General features: G+C 35.7%; 1 protein-coding gene, 1 long non-coding RNA gene and 1 pseudogene across 3 annotated transcripts; 1 reads left to right on the top strand and 2 right to left on the bottom strand.

The window, feature by feature from the left end:
* The first annotated feature begins 1626 nt into the window (after nucleotides 1-1626).
* LOC112791749 (uncharacterized) lies at nucleotides 1627-8563 on the top strand. 2 transcript variants are annotated; one of them, XR_003197276.3, is made up of 4 exons: nucleotides 1956-2574; nucleotides 2890-3153; nucleotides 5078-5242; nucleotides 7732-8563. It is a non-coding gene; the product is annotated as an uncharacterized lncRNA (long non-coding RNA). The 2 variants fall into 2 exon arrangements; XR_003197277.3 differs by lacking the exon at nucleotides 2890-3153 and having other exon boundaries at nucleotides 1627-2574.
* A 559-nt stretch (nucleotides 8564-9122) lies between these two features.
* LOC112791739 (neutral ceramidase 1) lies at nucleotides 9123-14977 on the bottom strand. The gene is made up of 10 exons (XM_025834694.3): nucleotides 14679-14977; nucleotides 13938-14362; nucleotides 13274-13482; nucleotides 12767-13111; nucleotides 12127-12391; nucleotides 11754-12021; nucleotides 11546-11671; nucleotides 10296-10359; nucleotides 9936-10096; nucleotides 9123-9799 (listed from the first exon to the last, which is right to left on the bottom strand). Exons 2-10 carry the CDS (start codon nucleotides 14285-14287, stop codon nucleotides 9251-9253), a joined length of 2337 nt encoding a protein of 778 aa, XP_025690479.1. The 5' UTR covers nucleotides 14288-14362; nucleotides 14679-14977; the 3' UTR covers nucleotides 9123-9250.
* A 2200-nt stretch (nucleotides 14978-17177) lies between these two features.
* Nucleotides 17178-18192, bottom strand: LOC112791882 (glycine-rich RNA-binding, abscisic acid-inducible protein-like; annotated as a pseudogene).
* Nucleotides 18193-22432: the final 4240 nt, after the last annotated feature.

Raw genomic sequence — 22432 nt, 5'->3', positions numbered from 1 at the left:
CATTAATTAAAATATAATGGTTAAAACTCGACTAAATCCCTATTTTGGTCCCTAAGATTCATACGATTATCCATTTTGGTTTCTGAGATTCAAAATTACCTATAGTGGTTCTCCATATTCAGGTTCGGACACCAATTTGGTCCCTCAACCCTTTCCAGCGATGACTCAACAAACAAAGTGCTGAAGTGGCACTCTTCTTGCTACGTGGACACTGTAATGATTAGTTGACGTGACAAGATTTGTATTTTAGACTTAATTTGGTCCCTGAAACCCTAACTTCTGCATCCTCCTCCTTCCCTTTCTTCTCCTAACTTATGCTCAAACAGAGAGAAAACATTCCTAAATATTCTAGTCTGAGAATACCCCATGACCATAATATTCCAAGAAACAACATCCTTCAACTCCATCCTTTCAAAAAACCTATTTGCTTGATCCATCTTACCACACTTGGCATACATGTCAACAATAGCATTCCCTACAAAAAACATCATTCATTAACCCACTCCCAACAACAAACTCATAAACTTGTTTCCCTTGCATTGAAGAACCTACAAAAGCAGAAACAGGAAGTATGTCAACAAGGCTTATAAGATCTAGCGACAACCAATAATGAGTGGTCATTTCAACAAACAATTGATCTGTCGTATTTGTCTCAGAAGCACGAAAATAAGCTAACGCAATAAAATTTCAAGAGACCAAGTCATGAATGTCCTTTTGGCACAATTCATCAAACATGTTGCGCGCCGCCTACCGTACATGCCAACCACAGCATTACAAACGAAGACAATTAGAGTCGAAGTTAGATCATAGAACAACAGTGTAAAGAGAAGTGCGAATAGAAAAAGAGAAAATATCAGCACAAATCTTAAAGACAAAAGAAAAGACGTAGTGGTCATAGAAGTATATATATATATATTCCTTTTTTAGTATGACTTTATGTTTAAAATAACCTTAATTATTAAAGGAATCGAGGAATGATTTTTCGACAAAGAAAGATGATCCCAAAAATAAGATATCGAAATGATCCTTTTATAAGAGAAGGTGATCGATCGAAATGATCTTTCGATAAAAGAAGATAATTGTTTAAAAATATTAGATAGTAATTTAGCCAAATTTATTAAATTATCTAATAATTTTTAATCGTATACTTTACATACCACCGACGTAAATTTTTACTTTAACAATTATGTTTCTATTTTCTAAACCATCACATGGTTTGACTTTTTAAACCGTTACATCAAGCCTCATTAATTAAAATCTAATGGTTAAAACTCTGTTCAATTTTGTTTTGCGATAAAATTATCACAAGTTTCCGTCTAAACTGTTCAGTGTGATCCCAAATGATCCATTGTCCTGTTAGATTATTTAATGGTAATTACTAATTAACATGTTGTTATGATGGTTTTTCTGGATTGTTTATCCAATCTTTTACTAGTTATATGCTTGAACTAGGGGACAAGACAACTATTTTATTAATGAAAAAGACAATGTATTGAGAATGTAATGTGTGCATCTTTAAGACATGAGTGGGTGTTTAAGAATTTTCAAATGGAGAGTGAAAGTCTAGAGGTGTGGTTGATGTCAATTAATCTAATATATTTTGTAATCGAGATCTAACTTTCAAATGGAGACTGAAAGTCTGAAAGTCTAGAGGTGTGGTTGATGTCAATTAATCTATATATTTTCTAATCGAGATGTAACGGCTAAAGCATCATCTTTGTATCTGCGTGTGCCGCTAAAATGTCACTGTCACACTCACACACTGACACACACTGAGCAATGGTCAGGACAAGATGTCATTATCACAGTCTTGTTCAGAAGAGAACATCCATTAAGAAAGCGCAAGCAGCACAACAATCTCCAAGAAACTTTCCACCGTGCTGCATTTATGAAATTCCCGATATGCCCATAGTGCTTGGCTTCTATAAATATACCATCATCTGGCAATGGCATACATAATTCATATAATCCAAGTGTGCTTCTATGTGCATTTACTTTTCAAATTTAACTAAAATCTCGATTTTCTCTGCGTGCAAATGCGCTCTTCTCCGTGACCAATTCCATCCTCTCCCACCAAATCTCGTCGGGAGACGATCTCCATGCTCTTCCATTAAATTTGTCTCTGAATATGTTTTTGACTTTTCATAAAATTCGATCATATCCAGAGTGATGTTATTTGGGTGCGAACTGAAGCAACGGAGTTTTGGTAATTTAGGGTTTGTCCATAGACAGGAACCAGCCAGGTTGGTGGGCAAGTGTTGGGCAAGCTTTCGAAGATTTTAACCCTTTTAAATGAGAGTGATAGATAGCAAATTTTTGTTAACTCCACAAATCACCTTCAACTCCAATTTATTATTATTGGCCAAAATTATTCGGTTTGGCTCTTGCTTGAAGACAGATCCATCACTAAATCTTGCATTTCGACTATTTTTCTTGGAGCATTGAAGAAAACTTGTCAATAGCTGTTGCTGAGTTCATCAAATTGGCACCTACTCTTAGTTGGAGTTTTTGTGGACCTGTGATTAGCACTATGACAGACAGCAGTAGCACATACTCAACACCAGTCACAGAGAGGTAACCAAATTTACATTTAATAGAGATATAGTGTCTAATTTAATATCCAGTAACTTTTGAATTATATCAAGAATTCAAGATGTGTTTCTTTATTTATAGATTTAGCTAAAAAGTGTCATAAGGGCATTGGTGAAACAGAATTTAAGTAGAAAGTCTTGGTTAAAAAGATTATGTTTTCTATTAAAATTTTCTATTTGTGTTAGCAAGACCCTTTATTTTATTTCTTATGAGTAAATTTGCAAATTTCCTTATTCAAGAATTGATGGCAGTAACAAAGTATTTCTAATATCACTGCGGGATTAATGGCTTCTGCAGTGATGTTGTAAGTGCTACCAACAATGTATACATTTGCTTAATCACCTTGGAGTTAGGTTCCATAGCGATCAAGTATCAAGGCCTGACCAGCAATCCTTTCCAGGAACACATAGCAAGTTTGTTGATTTTCCTTGTGGCTACATTTTGCCATGTTGTTGGACTTAAAGCAACCAATAAAAACTTGCTTGCTACTATTATTAGACACTTTTCAGGTGTAATTGCGTGTGAAGCACTCCTGTTGATCCTTGTCGCTCAATTATTCAGGTGCATCATCATCAATATTCTTATTTCATTGGTAGTACTTTTGAACTACTATGAGGATGTCCGTAAACTGGTCATTGTATGTTTTGAGAGGATATTTAAATCAGAAACTTGGAGCAGGCTTAGCTGGAAAGGTTCCAATACTGCAAATCAAAGTGTTAACTCAGCTTCACAAGAAGGTTTATATGCTGAGGAAACAGAAATTCAAGAATTTGAGACCAGAGTTAGTTTAGAATGACTTATAGGATGGCAGGTCTTCATAAACCTCTTGGGATTGCTTAGACAACACTTGTAACAGTTCTATGTTATTGTCTTGATAGTATGTTCACCAAGGTAACCTGTGGTAAAATGTAGGCTTTCATTGCAAAAGTGTTCATCATAGAGTAGTCAGTAGAGTTTAAAGCTGTGAGCATACAGTAGTGATTAGTTTCTGCAAAAATTTATATTCTATCTTATTGTATAAAAGGATTTACAAGGCCACATGATACAGGCCTAGGTTCATGGTAGAGTAAAAGTTCTGTTTTGGAATTGATGAAGTATACTCCTCTTAAATATAGACAATCTCTACAAATTGAGAGAAAACAAAAATCCAAATCAGAACATTATGACCAAAAAATCAAGATATCTATCATTCCTAGATCAGATATAAGGGGTTCATAGGTTGCCTCGGAGAGGCCCTTAGTTAGGATATCTGTTTCTTTGCATGCTTGATGGATTGTATTCCAAAGTGGCAGTCCAAAGCTCTAACTTCCACATGTTTGGTCTTATCAGCACATGTGCTTTTTGCATTACTAATAGTAGCTTTGTTGTCTTAGAGAATCTACTTCAGAGGACAATATCTTTGATGGCAATGCCAAAGGGGATAATTAGTTGACCATAAGCCATCACATAAGCTTCTCTCCCCTATTTGGGTCGAGCTTGTCAGACAAACGATCGAAAAAAAACTTCATAGGACGATGTTAGATGATTTTCAGTTTACTGAGTATTCTTTGGAGTCTTTTCAGAAATGTCAGAGGACAAAGCTTTGTACTTGTCGTTGCTTCCTCTAATTACTGACTATTTCTTATTCCACCAAGGGACTAATTTCCCCGTGAATAGGAACATTATCCCATTATCAATATTCTGTCTGTAACAGACACTTCCTAATCAGTATTCACAAACACTTGAATGCCTCTGCTCAAGTGTATTCTAAAATTTAAACATCTGTTGGGCATTCCCTTCAAGTAAACTGGTTGACAAGCGTTCATGTGGTATTCAACAGGATTTTCATGTCATGGCTTGCCATACTTGCAGCAAAGCTAACTTTTGACCTATCAGGATTTAGGTAGATTAATTTTCCCACAGGGATTTGCTTCCTGGCATTGGTTGAGGGTCAGCTGGTTTACGACCAACATATTAGTTTCTCTGAGTAGGTCCAGTGTATACTTTCTTTGGGATACTAAAATTCCAGTCCTCGATTGGGCGACCTCTGTTCCTGGTAAATATATCAGTTGTACTTGATCCTTGACTTAACATAACTCAACTAAAGCCTCTTAAGCCATCCGTTTCTTCTTGATCATCCCCTATAATGATAGTATCATTAACATAGATGAAGCTATCTTGCTTTCTTTAGAGTGTTGGACTGTTGGACAAGCATGGTGTGACTAATCTTTGTGTGAAGCTGTTTCCCTTGACCATTTTTGTTTTTAGCCTCTCACCAAATTTGAGGGGATTGCTCGAAGCCATATAGAGCTGTCTGTGGTCATTGTTTCTGCTACCTGTGGATTGCAGAACTGCAATCCCATTCAATGCACCTTACTCTCTTTTCTATTTTTTTACTTTATGGTTTATTGTTTTTAACAGAATGATATTGTTTTTCACTACCCAATGTGCTAGCATCACATTGTTCAACATCAAGACAGCTGACCATAATGTTGTCTGATTTCAGGATATGCCAATGTGCGCTGTTGTTGTGGTAAACAGGGATGATTCTTGCTTTGGTGTTCAACTTATTCCTCTTTTCTGCTATGAGAGTGAAGCATATACAGCCTCAAATATTAACGGAGCTCAAACATTCAATGAACAGAGCTTATGTTGTGGAAGAAAGAAAATAGTAAGAAAACTGGGCCTAGTAAGATGTTACTGAAATTTATTCAATTAAACTTTACTTCACATGGACTACTGACCTAATTAGCAATGGTTAGAAAGCATCTAGGATCTCTGGATTATCTGCCCTGTATTCAATCAATATATGAACATCCGATTGCTGCTAAGTTTGCTATCACACTTTATGTCCTGGAAACTCATTCTATCTGAGGATGAATGAGAATCTGTTAAGAGAAGCAAAATGTGGTCTGTGGTTAAATAAAATGTTTTTGAAGTACAAAATTATGATACATCAAGGGCAAAGATCGTTTTTCTTATTTCTCTTTTATGCAATATAGCACATGTTTAATAATTTCGAATATGTTGTGATTGTCTCTTCTTTGTACTGTTATTCAATTATTTGAATAATGTTGAAGGAAAAATGCATAATTTCCTGAACTAGAAGGATTGCATTCGATTGCTATTGACTTAAATATGATTAGAAAAACGTGTATACTTCTAAATGCTATATTTATCTGAACCTAAATGAAATGTAACTAATACCAAATGTACTGCATGTTCTGACCTGAATGAATTTGTTTGACTTAACTCAGTTGTTTCGCGCTTGATAGCCACAAATGGTACATATAACTTTTATGCAACTATGAATGTCTTTATAATTTACATTGATGTCTAAATTAATATTTCTTTGTACTAGTAATTACTTTTATGTGATGTAACGACAATACAACAGCACTTGTCCCAATAGGTGGGGTTGGTTATATGAATCAAAAGATGTCATTGCGTCTTGTCATGTGTTGTAATAACAATATGTGAAAATATACCATATTTTTGAACTTCCATTCAATGTATGGTTTGGACTTCAGAGTACGTATTGGTGAATGTTTGACTATATTTCATAGACAAGTGAAATTGAAAGAAAGTGAGAAAATCTGCAAGAGTTTTCTGGAAAGGCAAATCTTGTTCTGGGAAGTACTTTGTTAGCAAGTCTGCAGGTTTATCAATTGAGGGAATATAAGATATGCGAAGTTTGTTTTATAAACTCTTTGCTTTAAGAAAAATAAGCTTAACTCCATCTGTTTTATCCTGGAGTGAAGCACTGGATTATGAATCAATTTGGTGCTTAAATTGTCACAATTATAGAATGTATGGTCACTAAATTTAAGGCTATATATAATATTGAAGGCCTTGAGTTGAGGCCACTGAGGAAGGCACTCATAAATCTGAAAAACTAACTTCAATGGGTGTTAATATTTGTTATGTTGTTATAGAAGACTTTGATGGTAGCCCACGAGTCTTGCCAAACATCATGCTTTGCAGAATTCAACAGTTTTGTTACTGAATTGAAATAGCACTGCTTAGTGATTGAAGATAGAAACATGCAGTAATATATTCTCGGACTTTAACCATTGCCACCTCCCCCGACCCTATTTTTCTCCCACAGATTCCAAGAATGTCATCTTGATGTGTGTTGAGACCTTTTTGCAGAACTGTGTCTTCTTCTTTCACTACAAGGCTTCATCCCAGATTCTGAGCTGAACTAAAATTGCCTGCTTTTAGCCTGTATTGTTGCTCCAGCCTTGTATTAGAACCATTTTTGCTGGTGCAAGTGTGTAGAGTGTATGGTCTCAAAGATCAATGGATCTCTAGTACCATGCCACAGGAAACTGATAGGTTGGAGATTAGGTTCCTAGAAACAGAGAAGAGTATGTATCTGTGTCTTGCAGTTACTAAATGCTACAGCCAAGTTTGTTGCATTTAAGCACTGATGCATGAAGCATGCCAACTAAATCTGCAATGGTTGAGCAGAGTCCAGAGGCTCTGGATCATTCTTAATCTGGCAAAAATTTCTTGATCACCATTACTCCTGGAAAAACAATTCCTGTCTCACATTTTAGGCTTGTAGTAGAAGATGCATGATAATCTAGTCAAAGAAGCAGGTTGTGGTTAAGTTAGAATGTTCTTGAATTATGAACTTAAGAAAGGATGGCCAAAAATTGTTTTGCAAATATTTTTGTGAAATTTAGCATTTGTGTGATAATTTTCAATATGTTATTTTACTTGTTTGGCCTTATTGATGGAGTGAATGATGCTGAAGTAAAAAAGTGCAGTTTTCCTGACCATTAAAGATCTATAATGGAGTGGTTGTGCCTGCAATGAGATGAAAGATTTTAAATATTTGTTCTTTTAAGTACATGATTTTCAATTGACCCTCAGTGATGCATCACTGTATTCGCCACCAGGTTTTGATATAAATAAACTTGTTCTCTCCAACTTCTTAGCTGTTTCTTACTCTTTTTTTCTTTGGATGATAAAAGAATTTCAATATGATGATGAGAAGGATAATACAAACTCGGGGTTAAGAGTTCCCCTATACAACAGCAAAATCCAAAAGCAAAAAGATATATATTGTGAGATTGTATTTCTAATGATTATTTTTTCTTCAAATGATATTTTTGAAATCTGCTGACTTACTTTTGTTTATACATGATGCAGAAATTAGAGTATTGGACTCATAGTTTTGGTTGGATGACTTCACAAACTTTCCTGGTTCATAGCATGATTCATGGCACCCTCTGGTAAATTGTATCCCAAAGCTATACTTCCATTTCATCTCTCTGGAGTTAGCTTTGGTGGCTGTTTGTGTGCCAAAATTCAGGCACCAATCCTTTTCAGGCATGGTAGTCAAGTGTGCTAGCTGTATTCATAGCTATATTTTACCATGCCATTTCACCAAAAGCAATTTCAGCTTGATAGTTGCGATTTGCTTCCTCATGCTTCTTGAATGAATGCATGTGCGACTCTTTGGATGCTTGTTAATGAACAAAAGACTTTGTCTTCAACTCGAGATCGCAGTTTTCTTTGACATGTTAGAGAAAATTTCAAATAGACGCCTAATTCAATGACATGACATGTTTTTAACTGAGAAACTTGGGCGAAAAGCAGCAGCAGATTAAGTTGTGCAGTGTCTATTATTTGCAAGGAAATCCATATTGAAGAGGCTTCGCTGAGAAGCTCTTTTTGTTCTTGATGATGTTGCTAGGTTAGAGGCAGAGCAGTAATTAGTCACTAGAACTAACAAGAGAGCCATTGATTAGTTTGTCTCTGGTTGTTGGGTCTTTATGTGACACCAAGAAGTTTTGGCTAGTACCAGTTCTCCAGAGGTTTATACATGACTTGCATGTTGATTATGCTATATTAGATGATATTCACCCCTATCTTTGTTATTTCATAGCAATTCAGGGATTGCCATTTAGAATGATGTGGTTCTTTTGTAAATCTTTATTTCTTGTCTCTCTGACAATTCAAAGAATTAAGTTACTATTCACTAGTCTGTTGCAGTACACATGCATCTTTTTAAACGTCCTATTAGATGATTTAAGAGTAATATTAACCTTTTATTTTATTTTATTTTCTTCATATTATCACAATCTTGTACGTTTTGGAAGACTCAAATTCAAGTTTAGGAGCGTATATTAATATTACCACATCTTTAAGTAATTTATGGATATTCATATTTTATGTTTATGGAATTGATTAAGAGCTAGAGAGAGAATTGTGTTGATTATGAGAAGTGTATAAAACACATCTCAACTAACTTTAGCGCTAAAAATCTACCACTTATTGTAGACGTTAAACGAGTCCAAAATGGAGTACATCCTGCTTAAGTTTTTGCTAGCGTGAGCTGAACAAAATGTCCAAATTTTCATCGTCTTTATGTTTCTAAACTAAATTGTTTATTCACAAACATTGGTGTTTTACAATTAATAAACAGCTAAAACTAGCAGCAGTTAACATTAGACAACATTTTAAAGAATCATTTGTTAGCAATATAATTCCGAAATAAAAATGGCGATGAGATGTGTTTGTAGAGTGATAGGGCTGTATAACAAATGATACACACACTGGTATCATCCTTCTATAGGGATTCATTCACCAAATAACCTCCATAGAGTTAAGCATCAAAATCACACATACAGTAAAAGTGATGAGCAATAAAACTACCTCTATGACTCTATGCTACCACAAACGCACTTGATGAACCTGTAAAGTGGTGAATTGAACCAAATAAACTCTTTGCAGCACCAAAATGTCTTATTCTATACACACCAGGATTCACATCATTTGGTATCCTCCATTCTATGGTTGCCTTACTCCTAGAACTGAGTTTAGAGGGCCTTGACCACTTGAAGCGCAAGCAAAAGTCGTCGTCATCATAAACAGGAACCCAATTATCCTCACCTTTATGAAATTCCACCAATGCGAAGGTGCCTTCGGTCATGAGGTCGTTCCTTGGGCAGGCTGACCAGAATGATGCTGTCACCATGTCACCACATTTGAAGGTGGAGTTCTGAGGCACATCAGAGCACACATCTCCGAAGTCTACTCCGTGTGGGGTTCCATCTACAACAACTGGTGGGAGGAAGCTTATTTGCTTATCCAGGAGATCAGGGGGTTGTGGACCGGGTTCTACCGGTTGGCCGCTGATGAGGGCCTTTGCAAGCTTCTTGAACTCCTGAATGTATGCGCTCAGTGTGTTCGGACCATATAGTGTGGAAGCACCCTAACAAAGTTATATGACTGAGCTTGAATAACTAACTATAAAGTTAAACTAATGTTGCATTTTGTGCTTGCTATGGAAATCAAACAAAAGTGTTTGCTGCAAGATTCATGTTATTTCAAGAAAAATTATAACTGACCTCGTATCTTTGCACCTGGTACTCTTCATATGTTGTTACATACTGCGAATAAGTATTAGTCAACCCTGCTATAACAACATGCATGTTTTTAAAGTCCTTGTCATTACTTAGCACTGTCTTAACCATATCACGAAGACGCCTACCAGCCATTGTTGAGAACTCTGTCAGAATAAAACAATATTAAACATGCATGAAGCATCTGAAGAAATATAATTTCCAAGGAAAAGAACAATAAAAATAACTATTATATACAATGCATATTCTGTCTTAGTGAAGCAGCTGTTAGAGTTTGAGGATGAGAAGAATGAAGATTCAAACAATATTATTTATAGCAAATAAGTGTAGGGGAGAAGCTAGTACCTCCTGGTACACAGAGAATCACAAACTGCCCAATTCGGAGGATCTGGATTGGAAGTATTGATGGCTGCAAAATTAACACAGAAAAGCTTTATATACAAGATTTATGTTGTTACTAACTAACAAGCACTACACTGCATGTGCGAAAACAGATGTGAGACTTCTATATCGAACTTCTGTTAAAATAACATCCTTTAGTTGTCCGACACACTAACCTTCCCTGACATACCCATTTTTGACATGAAATACCAAACATAACCCTCTCTTCTCAAACAAAGATCTCAAGGCATTTTAAATACTCTTAAAAGAATTCAAGAAGACTGAAAGTGTCTAGATAAAATAGAGCTCTTGAGTGGGAAGAAAAGCATATCACAACAGCAACAACAACAACAAAGCCTTATCTTAATAGGTAGGGTTCGTTACATGAATTAAACGACACCATGGCTTCATATTATGTGTCATGTCTTGGCGAGATCGTTTACATAGAAATCTTGCTTGACAACTTCATGCAGAGTCCTTTTAGGTCTTTTTCTACCTCTAACCACTGGTCTATCTTCCATTTGATCTATCCTTCTCACTGGATGCTCTACCGACCTTCTCTCCTAATAGAGTGAGCTGAGTAAATAATCTAGAAGGGTCTAGAAGCTAGAGTAGATTCCACCATCTTTTCTGTTAATCCAACTTTCTCTCATCCTTATTTCTTATTCTGTCCATACTCATGATGTCTCATCCATCGAAACATCCTCATTTCACCCATGTTGAACTTATGTCTGTGTTCAACTTTTTCCACCCAACACTCCATCCCATACTATATAGCTGGTCTCATAACAGTGCAAGAATGTACTCTTAAGTTTCAAAGATATTTTTTTGCTGTATATAAAATACAAAACACTTTGTTATTTTGACCAACCTACTTGAACCTTATGGTTTACGTCGTCCTCTATTCCTTCGTTATCTTTAATAATACAACCAAGATACTTATATCTCTTCACTTGTGGTATAACATCTCCAATTTTCACTTCTGTGTTAAACTTGCATTCCATATAGCCTTTCTCATCTGCTGCTAAACTTGCATTCCATATACATGTGTGTGACTTGTGCACAAACTATGTACCGCCAAAAACTTGTCTCCAGAAATCTAACTTCACAGTGTTAAAATCTACTAGTGTTAAAGAGACTCCTTATAGAAGAAAGCATCACTAAACCAAGGGACTACAAAATCAAAATATTCAGGATGAACGAGTGTAACTTACAGCCCAATCATAAGGTTTCTTCATTTCACCAGTATCAAGCAAAATCGGCTTTGGATGCTGACAATCTATTTGCTCCTTGCTTGGTGTTTTAAGTAAGTCACGAACCATTTTCCAAAAAGGATTGCCCTGCCATACAACATCATGACAAATATTTAAGAATTCAAACCTACGAAAATGGTTGCCACAAGCAAAGTGGATAGATGATTACCTTATCATCACCTTGCTTGAAATCAAAAGCTCCAGGTCCATCAGTTGTACCAGCAGCAAATGCAAACCCCATTGCAGCAGGGCATGTCCTTACGACCTTGGAAGCTCCACGTTTGTGAATAGTAACTTCAAGCGTGGATAAATCTATATAGGCATGTCTATAATCAACATCCCCTTCAATTTCATCCTTTGCTTCATTGAAAAGTTCCACTGCTTTTCTAAATTGCCTTTCCCCTATGATGCGTGTACTTTCGAATTCATCTGGGTAGCTGTCACATTACATTGAGGATGAAATTTACTAATTTAGTAACTATTACAGGTCTAGCAACATTTGCAAGCACTTGTGAAAATTAAAACATGCTAGAAATAATTACCCAGGTCCTTGGCCATAGCACAACTCATTCTTTCCTCCACATGTACTATGATTGAAGTCACAAGGTAGACCAGTGTCTATACAGAAAGCTCCAAGCACGTTTGGAGTAACATCGCCACAATTTGATTGGCAAAATGCTGATACGAATTCAGGCTTGCCAGCCTGCCTACGTGCACTTCTCACTCGTCTTGCAACGCTCGAATTTTTGGTTGCTGATCTACTGGGAAGTGATTGAAAGTTGGCAGAAATTTCCAGTAATTCATGATCTGCACTTAGATTTTAATCAGAATATACATAGGAAAAAAGCTAAATAGTACAAAACTTATGGCACGAAACGACATGTGAATATGAAAGTGAGCTGTGTTTTTTAGTTGCACATTATTTTTTTTTCTCTCATCTTACACTCCAATCAATGCCTAATCGGTTATCAGAGCGTATATAACACTGGTACGAAACCTGATTCATACTGTGTAGCAGCTCTCAAATAAATATAATGACCTGAAATTCACATATAGAAGTAGACACTCTGATGCTAATAACTTAAGACACTTATCTTGTATATCAAACATGTTCTGGAAAATATGCTAATAATTTCAGTAGAGATGAATTACAGGACAAAAAGAAAAGGCTAAGTAATTTACGGTTATCAAGAAGACCAGGAATTATATTTGAGACTCTTCGTGGCAAGCGATCATTCTTCAATCCAACAGAATAATTTCTTTCAGAACTTTCTTTCTCAAACCAGTTTTCCATAAACCGTGCAGCAGCACCTTTATTATCCCCACTAATCAATGAATTTGTGCGGCTCATTGAAGTCCCATGTGTCGCAAACCAATTGAAGCTTCCAACAGGTCCAAAGTCATCATCAACAAACTTTAAAAGTGTCATCTCTTTATCAACATCATACTTGTATTTCTTTCGCTCTGCAGCAGGATTGTTGAGATAAGCACTGGGACTGCGATTTATACTGGCATCTAGGAGTTCTCCTGCAAGTTAAAGATAACTTTCATATGACTAATGAATCATAAATAAAATGACATAATAGCTAACAGTTATCTCTGTTGGATCAGATGCTAGCACCTATGTATGGAATATTGCCTAAGGCCTAAGGTGGATGGAAGGAAAAGTCCTAAGATAATTTCTCTCACCCTTATTGACAAGTATTGATCCGGGGCGGAGATTTTCATGGGCCTGGACAATACTCTTCTCAATTCCATCAACAAGGACATCAAATGACTGGCGCACAAATCCAAGAGATGTTACAATATACACAATATATTGGAGATAACCTCCAGGGCCAGCATGCGTGTGAATTCCACTTATAGCTACATTCTCTTCAGTATACAGATCACCATACCTGCCCAAAAAAATGAAGCAAAACTTCAGCACAATAAACATCAGTTATTACGAGCATCGATCAAAAGAAAATTTTTTCCATGTGGTCAAGCTAATTTAGAAACTTAAAGAATTGAGCTCATTCATGAATTGGAATTCATTTCCTTGAATTTGAAACTAAATAATAGCATAGATTTGAACTCTTTCAAAGACCTCAAAAGTAAATCATATTCATTCGGGGTATAGTTTCCAAATCAATTCTTGATGGATTTCAGCCCAAAACCTGAAACCAAAAATGCCCAATTCAAAACAATTCTTTATGTATTTCAATACAAGTGAAAAATTGTTAACACATTTTAATTCATTTCATGCTTATTCCACATCACATAATTTGATTTCAATTATGTAATTTCCTAATTCATTATGAACATCATAAGTCAATTCTATCAAAGCACTGACACTAGCCAACTTGGGTACCTTGCTTTGAGCCTCTCAATTACTTTGATAGTCACAATCTGTGAAGCCATGCAAGCATCAAGATTCACAAACACCACCCTCTTACCGTCTTCATCGGCAACAATGAAAGCGCGTGCCCTCAGCCTGAAGTGAATCCCAGATGCAATTTGTTGTGTGTTAGCATACCCCATCATGTTAACATCAGCTGCAGGTCCAGTAATGTCATAGCTTCCAAGACCAATCAAGTAATCAGAATCAGAATACACACCACCACTCTTCAGCAGCAGAAGCATGAGCAAGAAAATGGTCCAAATTTGAATATCTCCACATGTTCTCCAAAGACTCAAATAATGAAAGAAAGGGAACTCCATCACACACACCCAAGTTCAAAGCAGAAAATAAGGAACTTGTTTTTTCAACCTTAGCTAATTCTTCTTCTCATTTCCCTTCACCAAAAATCCAAAACACGAAGCTTTCAGTTACTCATAAAACAAATTAACCAAAAAAGAAACGCAGAATTGAAATTTCAAAAGTACAAGTGCGATCATCACTGATCAGAATTCAGAAATCATATTGGGGGAAAAGTAAGAAAAATTATAAATCCTCCTAATCCAAAACCTTACACATGTTGAGTTGTGTTGAATATTAAATATTGCATAAAAAATATAAGCGATGCCATGAGTGAAATTTTGAATTATAAGAGTGTTAAGAACACCAATAATAGTTAAGCCCATTAATCGGTAAAATAATCAGTTTTCTCACCACCCAAATGAAGAAAGTTGCGAACTTTACATGAAGCTTCAGTTCAGTTAAACTCTTGAGTTGACTGTCCGAGAGAGAGAGAGAGAGAGAGAGAGAGAGAGAGAGAGAGAGAATAAAAGAAGGAGTATATAGGAACTAAAAAGTGGGAAGAAGTGCAAACAAGAAAGGAAAGAAACAATGAATGGTTTGGGTGAAGAAAATCAGGAATGAGAGCATTCACTTCGTTGGTTTCTATTAGAAGCTTCCCCTTTTGGCATCATTGTTTCTCACTTCTCAGTCATCCAAGGAGGCAAGGAGCCAAGGAACTAATTTAAAAAAAAAATGGCTAATAAAATAAGACATATGTTAATATTATTTTAATTAAACTTTTTTATAAAAAAATATAAAAGATTATAAATTTTAATATATTTATTAACAAAATAAATTTCTACTATTGATAATTTTGACATATTAAAAATCTTAACCTGCATTTTGAAAACTAAATCCTTTAATAGAATTAACATGGCAACCATTGAGGCTATTCAGGATAAAAATAACTATAATGTTTTAGGCAATAAATATTTTTAAAATGTATTAAAATTTTGAATTTTTAGTTTTTTAATATAATTTTTCACATTAATAATTTTAACAAATGGGCCTGAAATCTGAATATATTATTAACGACAAAAATTTGCACCAAGTTTTTAATTAAGCCACGATATAGCATGTATGAATGTGTAGTATAGATGTATTGTGTAGTACTGACACAAAAAAAAAATTAAGTGACAAAAACAATTTTTTTTGGATCTTTTCTCTACTTTCTTCAATAAAACTAACATAAAACGTTTTTTGGAAGAGCAATGCTAAAGAACCAAAAGAGTATTAGTCAAAAATCAACCAAATATCTCTGGCTGAATCCAAAATCTCTATGAATTAATATACATAGATGTTGCTTCTGCTAAATATCAGAATATTTCTTTTTCATACTAAATGGATGTTCTTTTATATATTTTTCGAAATTTTTTTATTACAAATGTGAATGTCTCTATTTCTTTAAGAATTTCATTTTTTTATTTTATAGATATTTAATTATTTTTGCTAAAATATAACTGGATATTTCTTTTGTTAAGTATTAGGATGTTTTTTTCATATTAAGTGAATATTTTTTTATATTTTTGTAATTGTTCAAAAACTCCTTTTGACTAAAATCAAGTGTGTACTTTGCAGTTTCTTTAATCATCAAAACGGCATCTAATATCCCAAAACGCACATGTCGGTGATAGAAGACATGTGCATGTGTTGGAAAGGTTGCTGAGCCAAACTTTGTTGAACTGGTTACAGGGTAGGACGGTGGTTAATTGGGCCAGGTTGTTGATTGGGATTATAAACCGACTGCTATTGGATAGGAGGGGTACCTTGGCCTTGAACAGGTGAAGCCATATGCAGTCTCTGTAATTACTTCCGGTCGAAGGAGCTAGTGGAGGTGACGAAGATGTGTAGGGAGATGAAGAGGATGGTGCCGGAGATATTAGAGGTGGAGGTTGATTCGAAGGGAGGGCCGGGGATAGTGGAGGCCGCGATGAGGGTTTATGCAGAAAAGGAGAGTGTGGTGGAGGTGTTGCAAGCGATGCAAGGAATAAAGGCGGCGATGAAGAGATTCTTCTTCGGTTACAAGCAGGTTGTGGCGGCGGTGATGGAGAGTGCAGAGGTTGGTGGGAACCGAGTTGGTTCCGGCAACTTGCTGATAGAAAAGGAGTGGGTCGCGGTGGGAGGGGGAGAGGGCCTGACGGTGAGAGAGAGGTCTGTGTGTGTGATTGTTGGAGGTGAGTAGGTTAATATGAAAGAGAAGAGGAACGTTTTTATAGGTTTTTATAGGTTTGAATTAGGTTTACTTAATTTTTTAAATTTTTTAAATTTTAAAAATTTAAAATTAATTAATTATTAATATAAATTAATGTGATTTTGTTTAATTTTTGTTGATAACTTTTTTGATTCCATATACTTTTCCTTTTTAAAATAATACATCAATTTTTTAAAGAGTAACATAAATTTTGACGAATAATACACTATTAAATAACATAAGAAGTCAGTGATAACAACCTTCAGATATGAAAAAAAAAATATTATTTTCTCCCATAATAGAAATATTATGTGCACTTTATCGAAGAGTGAGTGGAAGCTGATAGCTTTAGATAAGTAAAGATTCAGATAACCTCATCTTAAGCATAGGAATTTGATTAAAGTGGGTGTAGGAACAAATGATGTTTAATTATAGGATAGAAGTAGAAGTGGCTAAGACCTGTGAGGGAAGAGAAAACGAATCAGCAGGAATAATATAGAATAACCATGTAAAGATATGAATACAGTAATTGATTTGGATGATTAATCTATCAATTCTGGAAGAGGAAGTGATAACGTCATAAAGGAGCAACCAAATGAAGAGGAATCAAAAGTTCTAGAACAAGAGCAACCTAACTATTTAAACTTGCTTTGAGTAGATGGTCAACCAGGATCTTGCCGTCACATAGGCTGCATAGGTACGGAACATTGAAACAAGGATAGAAACACAAAATTATATTTATGTAAAGACTTTGTCTTAAGTGGGAAAAGTATATTCAATTCTTGATGATCTTAAAAGAAAAAATTATAAATAAATTACATAAATGTCCTTATCTTCTTTCTTTTTTTCCATCTTCCTCTTCTTCTCACATTTTTTTTTCCGTAACCACCGCTGTCACCATCGTTTCTGTTGTATCCACCTTCATGACGGTCCCACTTCTGTATCCACCACCACCGCCCTGGTGGCTAAATCCGCCACCACCATATCCACCGCCGCCTCCGCTTCTGAAGCCACCTCCGCCACCTTCACGGAATTGAGTCTCGTTGACGGTGATGTTACGAGCCTCGTTGACAGTGATGTTACGAACGTCAAGGCTGGAACCGTTCATGTCATCAATCGCATTCCTCATGGCTTGCTCAGAAGCAAAGGTCACAAATCTGAAACCTCTGGATCTTTCAATTTCGCGATCGTTGATGACTTGAACACAACCACGAGAATTCACATCAGATCTGAGTAAGAACAAAGATAATTAACAGATTCGAGAACCGAATAGAAACTGATCGATCTTCGCCTTTGAATCAAAGATGAAGAAGGAACGTACCTATTGGCGGATAATAAGAATCATAATAGTAACAAAAGTAACACAGAGATCAAGTAATGGAAAACAGATCAGAGAGATCCTAGCGGTAACAAATCCAAATCCGAATTGGTGTTCAGATCCCGATCGATGAAGCCTGCAATAAACGGACCTTTGATTCAACGATTTCTCCGTAGGCAGAGAAGGCTTTCTCTAGAGCTTCGTTATCAGTAGCCCATGTAAGCCCACCAACGAAGCACCAGAACTCAACATCTGCGGCAGCCATTGAAATATCTAGATAACGACGACGGCGGCTCGGTGATGGCAAGACGCGAATGAACGACGGTGAGGACGGTGCACGCAGAAGCAGTCCAAGAAGATGACAACGACGACGACTCCTCGTGGCGGCTCTTCATGGTGGCTGTGCTCCTCCTTTCAGCGACGTCACCGGCAAGAGGGGTGATGGAAAAAAGATGAAAAGAAAGGACAAAAATGTAATTTTAAAATAGAAGTATTTATAACAATATTTAAACATATATATAATTATTATATTATTAATAAAAATTTTAAATCTGAGCCATTGATTCAAAAATTTAATGGTCATGATTTATAGAGAATCTTGGACCATAAAGGTTTTGAAAATACTTTTTCACTGAAGAAAGCTCCTTATGTGAGACAGAAATAAAGATATTATATTCAAAGAGAGCTAAAGAATTTAAATATGAAAAGAATGTGTATTTTTTCAGAAAATGAACATTTTTGATATATATATATATATATACAGGAAGGTGGATGTAGCAGAGGTACAGGAACAAAACGCAGGTAACATGCTGACTCAGCACGCAACCCACGTGTTGAACACTTGTCAAAATCTGGAACAACACGCAAGTTCCGTGTTGACCACGTGTCAGTCATCCGTCAACACGCATGATGCGTGATTCCAACGTGGCAGCAACACACATGTTGCGTGTTGCCACGTGGTGGACGTTGGTTGGACGGTCTCGCAACACGTTGCCTGCGAAGAGAGTCTTCCGTCTATAAAAGCAATGCTCGTAAGCATGTTGCTTCATTCTGAGAGAAGTATTTTCCTCCAAGGTCGGTACGATGGAGGGGACTAACAACATAGTGGTTTACCACAGCGGTGAGGTCGTACGAAATATGTATGAGGGTGTGAGTTTTGCATGTGAGAATATATTTTTGTTAGTGGTTTCGTGCACTATAACGTTCGTAGAACTACAATACGGGCTCTGTCAAAGCATAGCGGCTGATATTGTGAAGAGGGTGACCAACATTCTCTACACGAGTCTGGTTGTCGTATTTGGCGGCCTGATGCAATCAGAAGTTATGCCAATCATCGACGAAACAAGTATTCAGCGAATGTGTCGTATTCACCAGCAAACTCAGGTGCAACACCCGAGGATTGAGTTATATGTTGAGTTTGAGCATATTGTTACAGATGAAGTTCAACATGACCCAGATGTACAAGATGATAGATGTGAGGCGTACTTGGAATTGAGCAATGATAGCGATGAAGAGTTCAAAGCTACGTACGAAGCCGGTGATGAGGACAATGATGGCGATGTGGTAGGTGAGGCAGTGGCAGAAACTTTAGTGGTTCCAGCAGTAGTTAGTCAACCGATGGGCATTCCACCCTTTATTCATAGTTTGGATCTTGACGCCATGCATGCACTGGAGTTTTCCGATCATGCAAACATAGGTACGTGAGCAGTGAATAATATGTTTACTTGATTTTGTTTTAGCGGATCAATGAACGACAAATATATTTTCTTATAGGTGTCGCTGATCTTGAGGATGGGGAGTTTAGGATCGGAATGGAATACGGTTCAAGAAAATCAGTCATTGCGGCAATTCGGAGTTACACTATCTCCAGAGGAGTCGATTACCTTGTTTATGAATCCGAGCCACAGACGTTCCATGCAAAGTGCAAGAATTACGGACGTGGGTGCGACTGGCTTATCCAAGCCAGCTTGATACAGAAGAAAGCCTGTTGGGAGATTCAAAGATACAACGAGAGGCACACGTGTTCCATGGGAACGATCTTACAGGATCACTCGAAGTTAGACTCGGACATGATTGCTGAGGCTATGAAGCCATTGGTTGAGTCTGACCCATCCATAAAGGTCAAATCTATAATTGCAGAGGTTTAGGAAAGATTCAACTACACTATTAGTTACCGGAAGGCTTGACTGGCAAAGCAGAAGTCGATAGCCAAGGTTTTTAGTGGATGGGAAGAATTTTACCAAACTTTGCCATTGTGGTTCTTGGCGATGGTTCAGAAGATGCCTGTTTCACAAGTTCAAGAAACTGCTCACTTGGGGTTCGCTGTCGAAAATCGCGAGACTCTGGATGACCAAGTTATCGGTCCAACTAGTCACAACCTCTCCGTCGATCAGTAGGCCGAATAAGTGTAACACGTCCTCCAGTGTCACTGTAACCTCACCCACTGGCATCACAAAAGTATGTGTCTCCGGCCGCCACCTTTTCACAAAAGCAGCTAGCATCGCGGAATTCTCTCTGATCACTCCAACTCTCGAGAGCTGATAGAACCCGGTGGTTTGTAAGACTTCCTCAACCGTTGGATGCCACGTTTCTGGTTGGTCAAGCTTACGGGGCAAAAAATTTCTATTAGCCTGATAAAGTTCAATAAAAAATATTAATTTAATAAATAACAAAAAATTAAATTAATAATTTTTTATTATTTACATTACGCCATTCTCTTAATTAAATCATAAAATAAAATAACAAAAATATTAAACACAAAATAACATACAATAGCCAGTTTTATTAATTTATTTTACTAAACAATGAACCATACATAACGAAAGAAATAATAATAATAACAACTAGATTCAAATTAATAAATTAGATAAATTAATAAATTTGTGTTAATAATAATAATAATAATAATAATAATAATAATAAAAGCATAATATTTAAGATATATAAATTTGTTAAAAATATATAATAAATTTGTTATCAATTTAAATTTATTATCTTATATTCTTGTTTAGCTAAGATTTATATTTAAGATGTAATATTTTATTATTCAATTAATTATATATTCTATCAAAAAATATAGAAACAAAACTATATCATAATCATACAAACTATTAAACTAATATGAATCAAGTAAATACTAATAAATTAATACAAAATAATAAACTTATATAATTAGAATACCCAGATGATTGATAACATGATTTTCAAGAGACGTATAATCACGTACCATTATAAATATATTAATCTAATTCTCAATTTTAAAATTAATTTAAAACATTCCTAAACCCCAAACCCCATCACTCCTTTGTCCCTCTCAAAGAAAACAATGAAAACTATCACAACTCCACCACCATTTTATAATACATCCGCTGCCAACCCCCAACGTCCAACATTAATAGCTGCTGTTCCTGGTGCGGGGCCTCCCTCTTACGACACGACACGTGGATTGCGTACTGCACAGGATGCTGACACGTGGACGGCTGAGACTAATACGCAGCTTGCGTGCTACATGGATATTGGACACATGGCTGGACTAGGCTTATACGCAGCCTGCGTGTTGAGTTGGCATTGCACGTTACGTTTGCATTTTTGGTGAACACGTCAACACGTTACCTACGTGTTGATCAACACATTATCTATGTGTTAGATTCCTTTTTTGACAAATCCATAATTCTATAAAATACCTCAAACAACTATATTCAAATAAAACACCACTCATTTTTCTATATGTAAAATAATTTCTGTCCAAAGAAATTGACTAGTATATTTTGTATTTGTTTTGATAAAAAAGACATAAAAATATTAATAAAAAATATATTTTATTTTTTATTTTTTTAATTATTTTATTAATTTTGTTAATTATATTTTTTATTATTTTTTTGCTTTCTAAATTTTTTAAATAATAAAAATAAAAATAAATTAATTTTTTATAATTTATTTTAATTTATTATTAAACAAAATAATAAAAACACTAAATTTTGTGTCTTTTTATCGGTTATATCTCGTTTTCCGTTATCTTGCATTGTTTTATCTATTCTTGGAACTAAACATAGCCATAAAGCTTACAAATAAGCCAGATAACTCAAGATATTATTAGGGAATAAAATGGAAGATAAGGGTGATAAACTAAATATTTCTTTTAACAAGAAATATATGAAGAGAGGTGGTCGAACCCAACTACTTTCAGAACCATAGTGAAATTGATGAGCCAAAAAGCCCTTTAAAAATAAGTGATGATGTGGTGAATCCTAATGTAACTTAAGTGATAGAGAAATATGAAGAACATGATCTAAACTGCCATCCAAATGAAGCAGTCTAATTATGAAAAGGAAAATATGTGGTTGCTTTAAGAATAAGGAAGCGATAAATCACGTATTTAAGTTATGTTGAGGTAATTTGCCTTTTTTGTCAAAGTAAAGTAGAAACAGTAAATCATGTATTCTTCTTTTATCAAAACCCTGGGTATATGTGAATCAAAACCATGGGTGAGATACAGAATTGATAGTATATGTTCTTGACTTCGCTTACTTGCTCTTGATAGCGTTGCTGAAGGGGTAGTAAGTATAACTTGTGGCTATATGTGGATTAATTCTATCTTAGAACCTAGAAAGTATAGTT

The sequence above is a fragment of the Arachis hypogaea genome, chromosome 1, assembly GCF_003086295.3.
Source record: "Arachis hypogaea cultivar Tifrunner chromosome 1, arahy.Tifrunner.gnm2.J5K5, whole genome shotgun sequence".
Classification (NCBI taxonomy): domain Eukaryota; kingdom Viridiplantae; phylum Streptophyta; class Magnoliopsida; order Fabales; family Fabaceae; genus Arachis; species Arachis hypogaea.
Note: the sequence above shows the minus strand (reverse complement) of the source record. Positions and strands in the feature narration are given on the sequence as shown.